At 38.1% G+C, this 14,972-nt stretch overlaps 1 protein-coding gene across 1 annotated transcript in view; it reads left to right on the top strand.

The window, feature by feature from the left end:
* The window catches only part of LOC130907505 (gastrula zinc finger protein XlCGF57.1-like), a 31,253-nt gene extending 16,621 nt beyond the window's left edge, over positions 1-14,632 (top strand). The window contains exon 2 of the mRNA XM_057822674.1: positions 8,200-14,632. Within this exon, the coding sequence (XP_057678657.1) occupies positions 8,200-9,479 (1,280 nt within the window). The 3' untranslated portion in view covers positions 9,480-14,632. The remainder of the gene's footprint in view (positions 1-8,199) is intronic.
* The last annotated feature ends 340 nt before the right edge of the window (positions 14,633-14,972 follow it).

The following is a 14,972-nucleotide window of genomic DNA, read 5'->3' as shown; positions in this document are numbered from 1 at the left end:
TGAATATCAAAGCCTCTGTCAGTCAAGACAATGTCCCCGGGCAAAAAGTTATTTAAAAAAGCACTGTTCAAGGTGATATGTTTGTCACTTGTGCGACCACCCCAACCTTTTGACATCAAACAAATTCCCCCCTTTCGTGTGATTCCAGTTAGGTATTTCATGGTGTAGTTATGCTTGTAACTCGAAAACATTTGCGCATGCGCCTTAAGATTTGATGGTTTCTCTGTAAAAATTTCAAAAAAATCAATAATCACTGCAACTCTGCGTCTGAAGAACTCAACAAACTCGTGAGGCATTGTTTTATAGAGTGTTTCTCTGTTGGGCCAAACAATTGCTCGTCTCAAGTTAGCATATAAAAAGGGCACCATGCCACTGAACACTCAATACACAGTCTTACGGGAAACATGGAATATGTGTGCAATTTGTAGTGTAGGCAGGTCCAAACGCAGGCGCATGAAGGTCAGAAGGAGCATCTAAAGGGCGCTGACGGCTCCTCCTGTAGCTCACCAACGTCTTCCTCCGTCCTCAATTTCTCACGCCTACTTCGCCTAGAAGAGCGGTCCACGTTGGTGGGCTGAACACATGTGTGTCCCAGGCCTAAGGATGGTGCCCAGTCAGGGTCTGCCTCATTTATTTCATATGCTGGTTTTCCTGAAATTATAAAAGTCGTATCAGTCATACAACAGGTTAACATTAGTAACTTCAAATGGATTTTAAAGCTTTGTAGTGTGTCTAAACTGGTGGGACCTGCCCTCATATGGCACTGATTTGTATGCAACAGACTTTTTTTTTTTTAACTGATCATTAGGCATAACAAACAAGCAGAAGATTCTTCTGGTGATTTAGTAGATCTGTAGTCTCCTCCACAGAGTGTGGGTCAAGCATATCAGTAGCCTAAGCGGGAGGTAAATATCGCATTTTTTCCTAACACATCTCCCATACTTATAATCATTCATTGTGTGCTGTTACATTTTCATTACTACCCTTACTTTGTTACCGTTGAACTGTTTTTTTTTTTTTTTGTGTACTAGTACCATACGATGAACGCCTGTTGCTTATGCACAGTTAGCCAGTAGGGCTACAGTTAGCCTCTCAGACACTAGCGTGGTTAGCCAAAGTAAACAACACAACCACACGCCATAAGCGTTTAAATGCAGTCAGTATCAGCATCCGAAGAACATTAACACTTCCAGTTACTTACCTTTATGGAAATGTCGGGAACAGAACGACATGTTTTCAGTTGATGAATAAAAAGTGATGGCCTTTCTTCTCACCGCTGCAACCATTCGAAGCCTCTTGGTCAACTCATCTGAGTTCCATATCTTCTCTTCCAGGCGGGAATGCTAAAAAAAAAACCTATCCCATCCTTTTTGCATTCGTTTCTATCATGGGACCTAGAATGGCAGTCTTTCACACAACACGAGTGTACCATTTTCAACGATTACCACGCAGAATGGATGCCTAGCAAAGGATCACGTCGCGGGCTTGTTGTTGTTCTGCAATACACGAAAACCCACAATGCATTGCGCCAGAAACGTCACGAGACAAGAACCGTCTCAGGCGTCAATCTATTATCTGAGATCGACTAGTTAAGACTTGCTTTGCTAAGCAACTAATCAGACGTTAGAAACTTTGACGAGCAAACGTGACAGATAAAATTATTGCATGGTTGCACCTCCAGAGGAACAAGAGTGCAAGAATGAAATAAATAAAAAGTGAAATAAATAAAAGTTGAAATAAATAAATAAATGATGAAATAAATAAAAATTGAAATAAATAAATAAAAACTGAAATAAATAAATAAAAATTGAAATAAATAAAAACTGAAATAAATGAATAAAAATTGAAATAAATAAATAAAAATCGAAATAAAATTTGAAATATAAATCGAAATAAATAAATATAAATTGAAATAAATAAAAATTGAAATAAATAAATAAAAATTGAAATAAATAAATAAATAAAAATTGAAATAAATATTGAAATAAAAGCATTTTAATGACACTTTTAATTATTTATTTAATTGTGTATTTATTTATTGAATTTTTTCACTCCTGGTCCTCCATAGAATGTGATGGTTTCTTTCCATAGGAGAGCATTTTCACAAAGATGTTTATTTTTCAAAAGCTCACAGAGAAAACGTTTACTTATGTTCTTTTGCCATGCATGTACCTTAGCTGGGAGCTACAACGAAGCATTAATATATATTCTTCTATTGATTATATTTTGATGTAGATGAGGCAAAATAATAAGGTTTTCTTATTTGTAAAACAGATTCTATTGTATTTACAGACACATGCAATGTTTATGTTGTGACAATACCAGTTAGGCCAGCGAGTGGTGCTGTATGTACGTATAATGCGGAGAAGAAGAGATGAGAGCATCTGGCTAGGCTGCTTTGTAATTTGATGGTATGTTTTCACTGCTACAAGTTCATTAAAAAAGTAATCGAATGCTTCATATGGGTGCCTGTTTCTAAATATGCAACACAACAGATTCCTAAACAAAAATCCTTTTAATACTGTTGATTTTAACGGAGGCATCTACTGCTTTAAGATGGCGGCTGTTTACAAGCGCCAGAAATGTCATATCGCATCTAGTTCAAAATTCATGTGATATCGACCATAGACCGACGTAATAATACGATTTATTCTCGTACTATTCCATCCATCCATCATCTACTGCTTAATCTGGGGTTGGGTCGCTGGGACAGCAGAAGACGGACATAATGTATTGTTTTACTTACCTGGTTCTGACGGCGCAGCGTGTCAACTACGTAGCACTCAGCTAGCTTGCACATGCAAGTACATTGCACATGTACTTGGCACTCTTATTCCATGAAGCCGGGCGTGAATAATTGGTCGTGCAGTCACCTTTGCATGATATAGTTGTGTTGCAAATGTTCCACTGAGCTTTTTTTTTTTGTTTGTTTTTTTGTTTTTTGTTTTTTGTAATGTTCACACAACTTTTGAGCTAAAAGTATACTACTGAAAAAGTCGCAATACATTTTATTTTTGCACAGTAAGATCTGCTCTTGTGTAACTATAAAATTTTATATATATCTTTTAATAGAGTTATCATAATCGATATTTACATATTACAATTACATAATCGATTATCGGCTGGAAGGAAGAGGAAATGATCGGTATCGGTTAAATAATGTATTATCGTGCATCACTAGTCTAATCCCACATTTTACAAAATCTGTTTAGTATGTGGGTTTAGGAATAATCTCACTTCATATGCAGAGGTTGTCCCACACGTATTCTTCACTTTTGATGATCTCACTGAGGATGTAATTTATCCTACTCGTTATTTTTGATTGTATTATTTTGTAGTCGAAGTTTATAATTGTCCGGTGTCTATATTTATATCTTTCATTCGGTTTGTACACAGTAAACACATTCCATTTTGATAGTAGGTTTCTCCATCCAGCCCTTTTGAAGACCTTCATTACAAATATCTGTCAAATGCGTCACTACATCCTTGTTCTCTAGCTTGTAAAACTAAGCAGAAAGACTGTGCAGATTAATTACTTTTATTGGTAACACTTTACAACAAGGTACCCTTAATTAACATTAGTTCATGCATTTTTAGACAACTAATGTTCAAGTAACATTAAAATAATTCATATAATCCCTAATCTTACATTAATTAACATAACAATTAACATTAGTTAATCCATAACGAGAGTGGTTAAGTACAAAAAAGTTACGAGAAAATGCAATACCTAACATTAATTCACATATACATTAGTGCATTTATGAAGTTATTAATGTATACTGGTCAGAGTAAGTGAATATATTCTTCAAAATTGGGAAATATTGCTCTGTGAGTTATTGGGTAATGTGAACCTAACATTAAGTGCGTTATTATTTAATGTTAGTTGCCTAATATTAATCTCAAAATATGCGTACAAGTGCCTCATAAGTATTATTTAACCCTTTAACACCTAAGCCTATTTTGGCCGAATTTGCATGCCTTTGATGTTGCCTTTATATTTCTAAGAAAAAACTGTTCACAATGGCCAAGTTGGGTCCCTTTTTTCAGGATACCTTGAACTTCATGTCCAAACTGTCATTTTCTTCACTGACCAATTTTAATCCACATTTTGGACCCAAAAAGACAAAAAAAAATCCCAAAATCTTTTTTCAAAATTTGTAATGTTGAAGTCCCACTGACAACCAAACATGCTCGACCAACCGTTTTAAAGCTTGATGATATTTATTTAACTTGCTAGGATAAACATTCAATAGAAAAAAAAGTAAGATTGAATCGTTTTATGTTTGACAATTCAACACAAACAGCAGCTATGGTCATAGGCGTTTTTGGCCTTCACACATACTATGGTCAAAACATGTTATACAATGCAAAATAGTGAGGAAAAAATATATATATTATCCAACACAAAAAGGGTTTGGATGATATCTCTTTGTGAAGTTAGGTATTGTACCCATCACCTTATCAAAGGTATATATGTACATGCAATCAAGCTTCTCGAACACACATCTATATAAAAATTGAAAAGATTCATCGTGAAGAAAAAATAACAAACATTGAAAAAAAAAAGGATTTTCAAAAATATTGACAAGTAGTTCAGTTCAATTTTTTTAGGCATGCGACCCAATAAAGTTTTTTTTTTTTTTTTTTTTTTTGCGCACTCAATAAAGTTTGTTTTTGAACATGTCACTAAGCTGCGTCACATACAATGTCACACAGCCTACTCATCCGCACGGTGCTGTCACTTCTACTCGCCGAGACGCCGACTGATCCGAGGAAAACAATGACAAATACAGCTCATCCTATTCCTTGAGTTAATGAAATAATGGATTGGCTTGCGCTAAATTTAGTTTTCGATTCATTCTGCACGTTTCAAAGTCGCTCGCTCAATCCAACCGGCTGTTGCTTGCTACGCGTGTCTCCTTTCCCTTAGTTTGCGCCTTGCTCGTCAATTGATTAAAAATGTTCACATTAGGTTCGTCCTTCTTGACATCACAACGGCTCTTGGGATATGTAGTCTTTTGTGCTGCTTTCGGTTTTGAAAAAAGGACAAGAAATGATGGAAATATGGAGATAGACACATGGTCCATGCAGCGTTTTAATGCATAATTATGAGTGCAATAAAACTATAAAACTCAAATGACATTATCTCCCGTTTAACTTGGTCGATTGACTTCAAATAAAAACTGGTGTGGACATCAACTTCCGTACTTTCAAATGAGAGCAACCATGGGCACGTGGGTGACGTAATTACAGCGTTACGAGGCTTCAAAGATGATATGCGTAAACGTGTCGGCCGGTGTTAAAGGGTTAGTTAACTAACTACTACTGAATACTGTTTGGACCCTTATTGTAAAGTGTGACATATGTCCCTTAACTAAGAAATTATAAGTGCCTAAAGGAACCCACGGACAGAAAGACGTGTAGTTCTTAAAAGATAAATGTTAGTTTGAGTTACAATAATTTCATATTCAACCCCCTCATATTGTTTTAGCTTGCACAGCTATTCTCCCAGTCCAGGCCAAGCACCCCCCCCCCCCCCCGCGTGCATTGAGCATGTAAATCATGGCGCCCTACGTAGGTCACAACGTATTAATAGCAATAATATATGTGTTTCTAATAACATATTTTAGTAAAAGACAATAATGGTGGCTTATGAGAGCCCACAAGTCTAAGGCCGAGGTTCCCTTTAAGTACCTCACTTGAACCCTAATTAATCATTACCGAATACTTTTAGGACCCTTATTGTAAAGTGGACCACATGTAACCCTCCGGTAGCAGATAAGATAAGCATTAATAGTCCAAATGAATGAAGTTGAAGCAATCACAACTAGGCCTGTCGCGATAACAAACTTTTAGTGGGCGATAAATTCTCTCATAAATTATTGCGATATGCAATGTTATTGCGCCCCCCCCCCCCCCCCCCAAGTTTTTTTAACCAATTTACAATAACACAGTAAGAATACAGATTATATTAATAATACTAAGTAATATTAATATTAAGTACACCCATTTAAACTCAATAAACGTTTACTCAATATCGATACCGCACAGAATAAATGTATTTTTCAAGAAAAAATAAAATTGCACTTCAATAAATAAAGCATTTAGGCACAGAGGCATAAAGCTGTAGTAACACAAACAATTGCACTTCAACAACAAGAGAAAAATACATTAATTAAGTAGCAATAACAAAAATTTGGCTTTACCGTACTTAGGCTAGGTTCATACTGCAGGTCTTTTCATGCACAAATCCGATTTTGTGTCATGTCTGGTTTTTTAGCATGCCCCTTCAGACTGCCTGTGTCCGGGGACCCTGTTCAATTGTCACGCATGTGCACTAATTTGCAGTCTGAGAGTCCGCTAAGTGACCCACACGCGCAGAAGCATCAAAAGAAATTACACATGCTAGCTGTATGTCATTCCAGGGTGATCATATTTTGATTTCCAAAAAGAGGGCACAAATAACAGACATCAATAATCCCCATTTAGTCTTTTATTCAAAGTTTATATGGACTGATAGAACGCATACACGCATAAACGCATATACAAGGCATAAGCCTTGACTTGTGTGCGTGACGTAACGTGGGTGTGTCAATTTGCCCCGTCTCGGCCATGTAAGCAGTATGGAAATATTGCTCATTCGGCTCATAGAATGAAAATTGAAAATTGTCAGGCTTATCTTTTTCTTCATTTATTTTTTTATGACTGGTGAAGCCCGCTTCTGCATAAAAGCAGAGTTCAAGCTAGAAGCTAATGCACAGTTACATCGCTCCCGTCCTGCCTGCTGCTTTCGCTTTGCTGACGTTATTGCTGCATGAATTCCGATTCGGGAGACTTGAAAGTTCAGACCGCCAGCCACATTCTAGAAAAATGTGGCCCAGAACGGATTTAGACCACATAAGAAACTGACCCAGATCGAATTTGAAACGGTCCACTTCTGTGCGACTTGTCACGTTCAGACAGTCAAGTTAATGCTTGAGTGGAAAAACACGAAAAAAATGGATTCGTGCATTAAGACCTGCAGTATGAACCTAGGGAGTGTCAAACAACTTTAAACAGAGGTAAAACGGTCTCATTTCTTCAGCAATGTAGCGGAGTACACTTTCCGTGAGGGAACGCCATTTTGCGCGATCTCTTTTGTATTTCTCAAACCAAGCGATTATCTCTGTAATTGTCAATTGCTGTGACGAGGAAGGCTCTGCTTGTTGCGATGCAGTTTTCTTACCAAGCAGTGAAAACTAAAGAGGGTGATAGTGTTTCAAATGAGCATGTAGATTTGGTGTGTTGGCCCTCTTTGTTGAAACAACGTCCAAACACATTTTGCAGACTGGTTCATCCTTTTTGGTTGCCTCGTCATTTTCATTTGGTTTAAAATCAAAATATTCCCATACCAGGGCTGTGGTGTCTGGCTTGGAAATCAGCATTTTCCGTCCATTTTTGTCTTCCTCACTCTGTACACCGACAGTGCACTCGGACCCGCCTCTCCCCATTGAAAGATGGTCACGCAAACTCAAATGTATAAAAACGAACATACCCAGAAGTCAATAACACAGAGCGATTCCTCGTCACAGCATATTGCGCTGTTGGTAACAAGGAAGCCGAACTTTTAACAAAACGTCCGCCGCACATCTGCCGCGCACGCACGCACGCACATGAGGCAAAAAATCGCAGGGGGAAAATCACCACCTTCATTTACACTGCGATAAATGGAATTATTGCATATCGCGACAGTCTTAATCACAACCCAAGACTTGTACATATTTTATTGAAAACAATAAAACATTTTTTGAGGTGACATCTTCAACAGTTACATGCAAGAAATGCACTTTAATACTTAACCATTAGTTATTACCCGGTTATATATATAATGTCAATCAATATATTAATTGATGTTAGATATGGGATTATTTGGATTATTATAATGTTTCTTAAACATTAGTAATAGTCTAAAAATGCATTAACTATTGTTAATTAAGGGACTCATATTGTAAAGTGTTACCAGTTTATTATGTTTACAATATTTTCGGGGGGTTTTTTGTGTGTGTGCTTTTATTATTATGGTTTTGTTCATTTTTCTGTTTTACTAATTTTAATGTAATGTTAAGCAATCGTCATGGAGGAGTATTTCAGAAGCAGTAAATACTTTTTGTAACACAAGACTGCAAATTAAGAAATAACATGGTCTTGGTCTTGCAGATTTCGGGGGTCCTGAGTGCCAGGAGTCTGCTCACATAAAAAAAGAGGAGGAGGAAGAGTCGCCATACATCAAAGAGGAGGAAGAACCTGTACACATCAAAGAGGAGCAGGAGGAGCATTTCATTACAGTTGGAGACTGCCACATTGAGGAGAAGCAGCAACCTCTTCCCCTCAAAAAGGAGGAGGAAGACTCTTCATATGATAAAGAGGAGGAGGTGGACATCCCCACATGGACTGGCGAGCCCTTGAAAAGTGATGATGAAGGTTCGAGTGAAGCCAACAGAGGGGCTAAGCCTCTGAGTGGCAGCAGCTCAACAGAAGGATCTCAAGCAAACAACCTCATCGCTCCACTATCAGATAGTGATGACGCCACTTCACAGTCTGATGATTATATTGATAAAGGTCATAGGACAGCACTCTGTGACAACAACACCTGCAAATGCTTTCAGTGTGGGAAAACCTATAGTAAAACGTGTCATTTGAAAAGGCATATGAGGAGCCACACAGGTGAAAAACCTTTTGCCTGCTCAGAATGTGAGCAAAGATTTGCTCGGAAGGAACTCTTAAAACGGCACACAAGAACACACACTGGAGAAAAACCTTTCTCCTGCTTAATTTGTAATCAAAGATTTGCGTATCGGGGAAATTTACAAAAACACGGGAGGTTTCATACTCGAGAAAAACCTTTTTCCTGCTCAGTTTGTGGTCAAGCGGTCTCTGAAAAGCATAATTTAAAAATACACGCCAGAAGCCACACTGGTGAAAGACCTTTTGCTTGCTCAGACTGTGGCCAAAGATTCAATCGGAAGGGAAGTTTAAAAAAACACACAAGAACCCACACTGGTGAAAAACCCTTTGCCTGCTCAGACTGTGGCCAAAGATTCTCTCAGAAGGACAACTTAAAAACACACATAAGAACCCACACTGGTGAGAAACCTTTTGTTTGCGCAGTTTGTGGTCAAAGCTTTGCAGAAAAAGGAAACTTAAAAACTCACACAAGAACACACACTGGCGAGAAACCCTTTTCCTGTTCAGTTTGTGGTCAAAGCTTTGCAGAAAAAGGAACCCTAAAATGTCACACAAGAACACATACTGGAGAGAAACCCTTTGTCTGTAAAGTCTGTGGCAAAAGATTCACTCAAATAGGAAACTTAAACATGCACACACGGATCCACACTGGTGAGAAACCTTTTGTCTGCTTAGTTTGTTGCCAAAGATTTATTCGCAAGGATCACCTTAAGAGACACGTGTGTGTTAGTGTGCCAAGCGGTGGCCAATGACGGTTTTGCCTATCCTCGGTGCTGACTTCATCAGTTGATACATCCAAGACAAGATTGTATTATATGGACCTTTCTTCAAATCCTGTTAAGGATTAGCACGGTTGGTGCAAGGGCTGAACGATATTGGAAAAAACAGACATTGCGACTTTTGGGAGATTTACGATATTAAAACTGGAATAATTTGATAAATTGAATAAAATTTGGGAAGACTGTGAAAAATACATATTCAAATTGAAACGAACTATATGCTAAATGAAATTGTATATCTTTTGTTGGCGTTGGCTTTTGACCTCGCACCCACAACTCAGCGTGTTCGTTTTCTGTTCTGGAGGCTTTAAAGGAGTTAACACACGAAGACTGAGAGTCTCTGGGTGCAGTCAATCAGCAAAAGCTTTAATGAATGAGGCACATATGGGTTAAAGCGGAAGTTCAGAATTTTTGACATTAGGCTTCATCTTCAAGTTAGCAGGGGTTTAATTAGTCGGTGGAGTTGATTTCAACAAATTATGTGCATTTTGTTAGTTATGTATTCATTTCAGGGCTCCAGAGTGGCGAAGCTAGTGCGAGTCAGTGGTCCCTTTCTAGCATGCCAATAAAAAACGATATTAACAGATCTAACATAGTCAAATAAGTTCAAAATCCAGATCGTTGTTCAAAATACCCATGCGGCCAAAACAATGTCACACCAAACTGCGGTAATTCATTTATTTCTGCGGGACAAGTTTTTTAGATGCGTAATGCGACCACAATAGACTTATCCCACTAGGAAGGTACCAGTTGCGACCTCAAAGCATTCCAAGCATTTTTTATTTTGGCCATCAAAAGACATGTTGACCTCCAGCAAACCTGCCTTCTCGTAAGCGATCAAATAGTGGAGGAAAAACGACAGCTAAGGTAAATACCACACTGTTAACTGCCCTCTTTAGTTTTACTATTGCCGGTCTGCTTTTCGACAGGCAGCGCATTTTGTCGAGTGACGTCTGAAGAAACTCGTGAAGTCTTGTTACTTTTTTTCTTTGACGACTAGGGCCTCCCAGTTCAAGTGGCGTTCCAATCATATTTTTCCTGGTCGGAGGTTGGAAAACTCCACCTTCCCACCTTCCTCGAATGGAGCGTCAGTCTACAGGGTCGTGACTGAAGAACGGCAACATAGTGGAAAGTGCATTTAGAGGTTTTGAAACCAGACAGAAGAAATGGGCAAAGTAAAGTTTCCACAAATTCCCTTTGAAAAACGAGGAACAATACAAATTTTGGCTACAACATAAACACACTGGTGAAAAAAATACAGAGCTGCTGGATTACAAATGTTGCTGTTCATACTAGTTATTGACATGCAATGGTAAATTTAAATAACTTCATCCTGAAAACATAGCCAAACACTATTGATTGCATGGGTCATTTGTGATTTTCATGCGTGCATATTAGGGCTGCAGCTATCGAATATTTTAGTAATCGAGTAATTGACTGAAAATTCTATCGATTAATCGAGTAATCGGATCAAACATTTTTTTTTAGGTAAAGAGCAATTATAAATATACATGAGAAAAAAAGGCATTTAATCCAATATTGAACCATTTTCAGGCAATCAATGTCTTTATTTTCATGTACATTGTTGAAAACAGCCAACAATTGCATCTAAGATGTAACTAAAAAAAAAATACACTGCTTTCACTCAAAAAACTTCTAAGAAAATTTCTTACCTAAAAATGTAATCACGCTTGATAACACACATCACTTGAAAGCTACGTGTTTCTCCCACGTGTTTCAATTTAATTTCCATTTGTGTCAAGCTATTTTTAAGTTCTATTTAAGTTTTAAATTAGTCTAAACTGTAAGTACTGATAGGATTTTGAGTTTTTGCAGTGTTCAAAATAAATGTATGATACCTGCTGTATTGGAGCACATTAGGGACCAGTGCTACTTGGTGACTACTGAGCTAAAACTGTCATTGATCTTTATTATATTTTAATTTTACACCCTCATCACTGTACAGCGGCGTGTTTTTACTGATTAAATAAAGCCTGTATGTAATACACCTTAGCCACGCATCGACAGTGGTCATAATCAATAGAAACCTAGCCCTCCGAGGGGCTAACGTTACGTGATCGAGTGACAGTAACGTTATATTTACCAGCGATGAGAAGTCTACTGCTTAAAGATGGCGGCTGTTTACTAACGCTGCCCTGACGCGGCCGAGTCTGTCATTTTGCATCTAGTCCTAAATGCATGCGATATCTATGAGACGCATGGGACACTATCTGTTCCCACACTAGCATCATGCGGGCGTAGTTTTTAGCAGCGTCGGCGTAGTTTGTAGCGGCTGTCGGCTGCAGTAAGTTTTTTTAAATTTTTTTTTTATTGGATCCTCCTCTATGCACGTGACGTCATCGCGTTGTCCTGGATTAAAAGTAGTCCGGGCAAAACGTGATGCTTAGAGCTGGCAAAATTAAATGATTCCTCGAGGTGAATAAAATTACTCGGATCAGTTTTTAAACTCGAGTTACCCGAGTTGCTTGAGTATTCGTTTCAGCTCTAGTGCATATGCAACAGCATGCAGGGACGGGCCCATTGACTCGCGCTAGCTTAGCCACTCCGGAAACTAATAAGTTAATAACTGTACGGAATTTGTTGAAATCAACTCCACCGACTAATTAAACCCCCGCTAACTTGAAGATTACAACTGTACTGTTTTAAGTCCATTAAACTTTTAACAAAGGTTATGAGAAAAGACAAATAGAATTTCTCAGTCCACAAATCTGAGAAATGTCCTGTTCATTCAAATGCTGCTCATGCTGCTGAATGACATATTTTCTCGTGGGCAAAGCACTGATACAAATTGTACCAATGAGTCATTTATTTTCTTTAAACAAACCCAACAACAAAATCGAATAAAGAGAAGGCAGACTGTTACTGCTGCTACCAGTGGAAATTAAAACGTCCTACAACTGTCTGGCATAACAGAAAAAATCAACAATCCAAATCAATTTCAAAGCAGACTCTCTAGGGGTTCTTAAAAAAATCGATTCTGAGATATCGCAGTATTATGTCACAATTCTCGTATCAATTCAAAATACGTCTAGCAATCCTTTCACGTATGTTTTTGGCTAAAAATAAACAATTCAGTGACTGCACTTCTACTCCTGTCCAGTAGTTGGCAGTGAGCAGCAGCATTGCCTTGCATTCTCCTAAAGTAACAACAACATTAGACTAAGCCGAGTAAAGATTTGTCTAGTGGTTGGCCGCCATTACTGTGGTGTTTACACACCTTTAGCAGCCCAGCATCAGTCCATGTAAACAGTAACATTAGCCAGTTGTACTAAGTTCATTTTGTCTACACTTATAGATTATTTAAATTTTTCTTTTATCACAGACAAACCTTTCAGGTTCCTCACATGCTTCGGTGTGTACTACGGCCTTCGGTCACTGGTGTTGGTGTGGCGCTTTTTATCAGCTGGTGAATCAACAGTGACGAGGAAGTTTTAATGCTATCTATTACTTGGACCGGCATCCGGGAGGAGTGAACGGACAGCAGAGGTCGTGACTCGCCTATCTAATCTGACAGGTGAGTCACGCCTTCATTCATCAGCTGATAAAACTGCGTCTCACCAACACTAGTGAACCCGATGAAGACAAAAGTAAACGTCGAAACGTGTCAGGTAAATAAAACACACCTCAGCAATAGCGTACGGACTACCTCTGGTTGCTTGGATTAGTCACTGAAACTGGGCTCATTTTTGCTTTTACTCAAATCAATAAACTTTATTTATCCCTTGGGAGACTTCCCTCAGGGAAATTAGTTTCCAGTGCCTATAGCAACACAGGGACTAAACCAGTTTAGTTTGCACTAAAGAAGAAAGAAAAGAAAAAAATGTATAATGAAAGCCATATGTTGTTCACACATAAAAGAGAGACAACTTTACGATCTAACAATAACTCAAGTGCTAATATGCTTCTCCAAAACACAATACAAATAGACACTTAAGAGTATTGTGAATTTGAGATTGTATGAGGGTATTTTGGAGTTTATTTGTATAATGTTCGCTTGATTAAAGTAGTATTTAAATGCATACATTAGGGAGAAGTATTTTATACACTGCCAATGGGTTTTCCCATTGGCAGTGTATTAAATACTTGTTCTACCCACTGTACATGTACAGTAAGGAAAATAAGTATTTGAACACCCTGCGATTTTGTAAAATTTCCAACTTAGAAATGATAGGTGGGTTTGAAATTTTCATAGTAGGTGCTTGTCCAATTTGAGAGACAATCTAAAAGAAAAGAAAAATCCCCTAATCACAGTGTATGATTTTTTTTTTAAACAATTCATTTGTATTATACTGCTTCAAATAAGCACTGTCATTTTCGGACTATAAACCGCTACTTTCTTCATTTATAATCCTGCGGCTTATAGTCAAGTGCGGCTTATTTATTGATTTATTTGGGTTAATAGGTAACAATTTGACAGCGGCGTCATAAGACCGTCATAATTATGGCATGACACTATCATGGGCATTACCGAATGCTTTTGACCGCAAATTATGTCACTTAACTTTTATGTTTTATTTATGTCCAGTTCGGATCTTTTACATTCAAAAGTGAGATAATTTGCCGGATAACACTAAATGACATCTGTTATATGCATTCATTAATGCTCATGACAGTTTCATGTCAAAATTATGATTGTCTAATGACAGTCTTATAGTGCCACTGTCAAAAAAAGTGTTACCAAATACCATAACTAGCAATTAATGAAACAACTGGAACAGTAACTGAAGAAGTAATGTAGCACAGAACATGAACTTCAATTGGTATTTACATCTGTAGCGCTGCAGTGCTTGCTAGGAGGCATGTTGGACAACAACAGTGTTGACAGCAGGTGGCAGCAGAGGTTGACTGTATCCCCCAAGGGAGCAGTGATGGCCAAATAAAGTTTCTTGAAACAATGAAGTTTTGCAGCCAATTGGTTCAAAGCTTCATGGTGGTTCATTTGGTCTTATAACAGTCATATGATGCCGCTGTCAAATAAAGTGTTACCAGTTTTCGTGTCAAATTTGGTGGGTGGCCGCTCATAGTCAGGTGCGCCTTATAGTGTGAAAATTACGGTATTTGAACACCTGTCTATTAGCTAGAATTGTGAGCCTCAAAGACCTGTTAGTCGCCTTTAAAAAGTCCACTTCCACTCCACGTATTCTCCTAAATAGGTGGAGTGGAAGTGGACTTTTCGAGTCTGACTTTTTGTCATGTTAGAGATGGTTAGCTGCATTATATAAACACCCCTCCACACCATTTACCCCAAAGAGCTGTCCAAAGACACCAGAGACGCAATTGTAGACCTCTATAAGGCTGGAAAGAGTTACGCGGCAATTGCCAAGCAGATAGCTGATATAAGATCCACCATTGGAGCAATTATTAGAAAATGGAAAATACTATACATGACTTTCAATCTCGTTCGGACTGGGGTTTCATGCAAAATCTACCTCGTAGGGTCTCAAT

Source organism: Corythoichthys intestinalis, chromosome 19 (assembly GCF_030265065.1).
Source record: "Corythoichthys intestinalis isolate RoL2023-P3 chromosome 19, ASM3026506v1, whole genome shotgun sequence".
In the NCBI taxonomy this organism is placed as follows: Eukaryota; Metazoa; Chordata; class Actinopteri; order Syngnathiformes; family Syngnathidae; genus Corythoichthys; species Corythoichthys intestinalis.
The sequence above is the reverse complement of the archived record's forward strand: the minus strand, read 5'-3'. Positions and strand labels throughout refer to the sequence as shown.